Here is a 5,000-nt window from a genome sequence, read left to right as displayed (position 1 = left end):
TAATTTGCATTTGAAAATAGTTGCCCTCATTACCTCCATTTCATGCTAGATCCAGTGCAGCCGTGAGAATTCGAAAATGGTCTATTGAAACACGCAATTTAGAGGATTGGTAACGAGCTAAAAACCATATGTCAGGAATGATCGCCGACGATCGCAAAAATCTGGGACACGTCGGGAAAATAGAAGTTCGCAGACGTATTTCACGACCGCCAGAAATAAATCTGCGTTCGCAGGCTAGGAAAATAGAAACGCTTTCTATTTTCCCAATTCGTCCCCGACCATCTCAGATTATCGGGGATGTCTACGATTTACGGCTTTCATTTAATAGTCGGCAAAATCTGGGACGGTCGGGAAACTGTGAAATTCCCGATCGTCTGGGATTCTCCCGACAAACTAGGCTTTAACAGCGTTTAGCAGGTCACGCATTATATTCGGAGGTCACGTACTATATGCTCCCAATGTACTTGAAAGGCTCAAACTGCTAAGATTCATGGGGATAGACTTCTTTTCCAACCAAATAGCCTTCATAACATTGTATCACGCAAGGTGACAATTCGGAAATTGAAAATGCTGTACTTTCGAAACGAACGAAAGACTTCACGGAACTGGAAACTTGAAAAAAGAGTTATTTCTAGGTCATCTTCAACCTGCTTTAGATTAAAATTCAGAAGATCTTGCGATTTTGATGCTAAAATTTGACGACGTTACTGTGAAAACCATTGTTTTCTTTCTTCTCTAGAGAGGGGTCCAGTGCGGGTCGACGTTTTGTATCTTCCCTGCTCAAGACCTATTAAAAGCTTCCTTCAATTCCACGCACGAACCGTCGTTCAGCCGCATTTCTACCATTTAAGTAAACTAGTATAATTGTTTTTTCGGGTTGTGAATGAAGAAATTAAAGTAACCTGACTGAAATTCAGGTGCCTTCAACAGGATTCGAAAGAGATGCTGGTGCAATGCTCTACCAATGAAGCCACAGTTGGGTTGGGTTGGGTTGGGCTCATGTCTTCCGGTTAAAGGACTCGTGTAAATGTATGTATATGAAGTGCGGGTTGAAGACATTAGGGGGAAGTGATCTTCGCACTTAGTTGCCCAGTTTAAGCAATTATCTCTAATTATAGACACCTGAATTATTCACGGGAACGAATGAGCCCAACAAATTGACCCGCTGCTCCCAAATGTACAACTAGCTTCATCGCTCAGCTGGTAGAGCCTCGCACCGGCATTGCTGAGCTCATGGGTTCGAATCCTGTTGAAGTCACCTGAATCTCCCAGGTGCCTATAAGCGCGAGGATCCTTTCTCTCTTTCGCTCCCTTAGACCGTAAAAGGATCGGTTGTGATCAGTTTAATATTAAGCACCATGCAACCGTTATTTGGGAGGCTGATAGGACACAAAAAAAGAAATTTACAAGCTTGAATTAATCTTTATTTTTATACACGAAATCATATCCTGAGTATGGTCTTCCTACGACAAAGTCGTGCGAATTACGGTAAAAAACCCGCATATAAGAACCTAGAATTTTCGAGCTCAGGCTGTACCCTGACAGGTTCCTAACCCTGTACAGGCTCTTATTTTTTGGATAGTTTTTCACAATTCACGGGAGGCGCGGTGGTCTAACGGTTAGCGTGCTGGACTGTGGATCGAGCGGTCGGGGTTCGAGCTCTGGCTGGGTCATCGTGTTGTGTTCTTGTTCAACTCACTTTACTCTCACACCAGGTTTACTTCACCCAGGTTGGCAAATTAAATGCTGGGGTAACCGTGCAATTGACCAGCATCCCATCCAGGGGGTAGTAGTTGCTTCATGCTACAGTAACGTTAACCGGAGATAAGCGCCGGCCTGATGGGCCACTAGGCTCGAAGCAGACTTTACTTTCACAATTCACGTTTATTAATAGGTTCTTAATTTTCAGAGGTTGTCCTAGTGTAACCATTTGCAGAAATATTGTACTACCGGTACTAAATACATAATGGTTAGTATTTTCAACAACAAATGCTTGCCTTGTTTGCTTAACAATAACATATACAATAACGTTTTGTCAAAGGTTCTCACACAATTAAAATCCAGAATTTTGACCATCAAAATTGGCTGCTTTTTTTTTGTATAAGAACCTATTTTTCTTTGCCAGGCTGAACCTGAAATTTCAGCCCGTAGGTTCTTAAATCACTAGGTTCTTATAAGCGCAAGCGTAACAAATCATACGGTTACCGTGAAAACGGCCTGGGGCCGGTTGGTCGAAGCCCGGTTAGCGCTAGCCGTTGGTTAAGAGGTATCAAAGCAATAGGTTTCCATGGTATTTAACGCTGGTCAGCGCCAACCATGCGTCAAGCAACCCGGGCCTGGGGCCCGTTTCTCGAAAGTCCCGAAACTTTACGGGCCATTTTCGGGTGTCACAATTCCCTCTGTATCTCAAGAACAGAGAGGATTCAAGTCGTCAAATTTCACAGTCAGCCAAGTCTGTTAAGTATTGTACGAACTCATTGATTCTTTTCTGGCGCTTCAACTGCGATACATCTGATAGAAACAGTTTTCAACTTTTCGGGGGTCTGGCTTATGGTCTGAAAAATGCCCCAACAAGCTTGACCTCTTGTTACACCATTCAAATACCTTCAAAGGTAAGTAATCACATATCCACGAGGTGCCTCAAAATAACTGGCTTTTTTTTTTCACATGGGCGAGATATCAACGGTTACATGTTTTTGTTCGTTGTTTTGACACACGTACACTGACGGAAAACAAATAGTTAGGGTTAGTTTTTCGTGCAAACACTTTACAGTACATTAAAGATTAGGAAAACAGCTCTGGAATTTGGACATTGTTGAATAGAACTGACAGCTTTACAACTACTTCAGTTTTCACAGCTGTACTGCAAATAATGGTAGAATTGATTGACTCTGAAGAAGACCTTTTCTTCACACAAAGTAGCTTTAATGGCTCGACAAATCGGGGCAATGAGTTAGAGAAATTTGTATTTTCGAACAATCGGCAAGAGAACTACGAAAAGGGTCAGTAACCCTAACCCTAACTCCTTAGGAAACAAGAGTACTTTTCTGGAAGAAGCAAAAAGGAAAAAATGCCTGACGAGTGTGGTACTTGTACCATACGAAACAGTTCTGTAGCAATAAAACGATGGTTACTCGCGAAACCTAAACTTCTGTGAAGTCATAGTTATCGCTCCTAAAATATGTACGTCCGACGATCTCGTATCCTTTGATAAGTTAAAAATTATCCTTGCCGCTCCACAGTGCAATTGTTCCAATAAATAAACATGCAAGATCAGCAGTAAAGCACGACCCCCACAGAACGAGGACGTAAGTTACTGATGGCAATATGACTTTGAAATAAAACTTAATAAGAACATCCTTTGGTAAAAACCTCGACCTCCTAATTAGGTCTAGCTTCTATAATCAGCCTCACAGACCAAAGGAAAACGAGCCTATGAAGAATAAGCCAGGAAAATGCTTTTCTCCAATTCTCTTCTTGCACAAATCCCATAATACAACTTTTTTGCCCCCCAAAGTTTGCCTAATCATTGTTTACAATTTCTCCTGGGACATGAAGATGTCCCAAGAGAAATTGAAAACAATGCCTTTGCAAATTTTTTGGGGTAAAAGAGTTGAATTATGGGATTTGTGCAAATAAAGAGTCCATCATTGATCAAACTACAACACGGGGATGAGGTTTATCCACAAAGCCCAACTTACGACAGCTTCTTCTTACGTTTGTGGTTCGAGTGAGACTCCAGCACTTGGCTAAGTAGCCTGACTTCTGGCTGTTATACACAATTGTGGTCACATTCACACAGAAACCCTTCAAAGAAGGTAATCTTCCCAAGCCGACCACATGCTGGAAAGGTCAGACCAAAACACCGGGAACTGCGTGCCCTACTCTTTGAAAACAATGTGTGGGTTTTTTAAAGTCTCATAGAGTTAATGAACAAGGGCTGTAAGACGGGGCATCCGGCTTATCGTCCATATCCGAGAAGACTAGAGAGTCTAACTATTTGCAGATAAATTTACAAAGGCAGCACTTTCTCTTCAGTTATTTTAAGACCCTGCGGGTCGGTGCGGCCGGGGTTTGAATCGTACACGGACGTCCAGTGCACTCTCGATTGAGCCAACTGAACGGAGGTCAAACGCCAATCCCAATAGGTTGATTACGAAAAATTTTGGCAGATGGTTGTGTAGTGTTCCACATAAATATACTTTATTAACCTAACTGACAAGTGCACGCACGCGCCCTGCTAAAGGCTCTACCACCTGCTGCGGTACCTTAAACACTGCGTACAAAACAGAAACGAAATGGCAACATGAACTACTAACCGAGGAAGACACTAAAAGTATCAAGACTTAAAAGAAAGCGAAAAGTTGCTACATCGTATTATGTTGACTAAGCGGTGCAGTGCAGAGTGCATAGACATCCAAGGAATCATCCGCATTCGACGGACTTATTCCGGAATAGCAATTCCCTTAACATGTTCCTTTTGGGATCTATTATTTTGTAACGCTTTATTCACATCATTTTCTTAATCCAAAACTGAAATACGGATACCAGCATTAATAACAAAAATACGCGTCCTCTAAAGGACAAGACAAATGTATGAACTTTTTAATCCCACTGTGGCTTTCCTCTTGCAACTGGATCTCTTATGGGTCCGGTTGGAATAAACTTTGGTTGAATCAACACCTTCTGTTCCAGAAGCTTGTCTGCAAATAGAGAAGATAAAGGACAGGGATGCCTCTCGCTCAGAATATAAGTAAAAATCTACCTCCACCAAATCGTAAACTTTGTTGAAATACGAACAAAGAAAAACGATGAACCGAGCTATGGTGACGTACCCCTTAGGAGACAATACACAATGGTCCACTGGATGACTCACCTGGTTCATCAACCTCTGAAACAACCAATCGATCCCAAATGAGCACCGCTGTGTCCAAGCCGCCAGTAGACAATAACATGCGGTCATCATATGTCCAACGTACATTAGTCACGTGAGAGGAATG

The 5,000-nt window shown here is 42.2% G+C and overlaps 1 protein-coding gene across 1 annotated transcript in view; it reads right to left on the bottom strand.

Annotated features, from left to right (window-relative positions):
- Positions 1-4,181: 4,181 nt before the first annotated feature.
- LOC138058943 (echinoderm microtubule-associated protein-like 6) overlaps positions 4,182-5,000 on the bottom strand; it is a 14,885-nt gene continuing 14,066 nt past the window's right edge. The window contains exons 13-14 of the mRNA XM_068904411.1: positions 4,877-5,000; positions 4,182-4,703 (exon numbers count right to left, since the gene is read on the bottom strand). The exon at positions 4,877-5,000 is cut by the window's right edge and continues 33 nt beyond it. Of these exons, the coding sequence (XP_068760512.1) occupies positions 4,606-4,703; positions 4,877-5,000 (222 nt within the window). The 3' untranslated portion in view covers positions 4,182-4,605. The remainder of the gene's footprint in view (positions 4,704-4,876) is intronic.

Source organism: Montipora capricornis, chromosome 8 (genome assembly GCF_036669925.1).
Source record: "Montipora capricornis isolate CH-2021 chromosome 8, ASM3666992v2, whole genome shotgun sequence".
Lineage (NCBI taxonomy): Eukaryota > Metazoa > Cnidaria > Anthozoa > Scleractinia > Acroporidae > Montipora > Montipora capricornis.
Note: the sequence above shows the minus strand (reverse complement) of the source record. Positions and strands in the feature narration are given on the sequence as shown.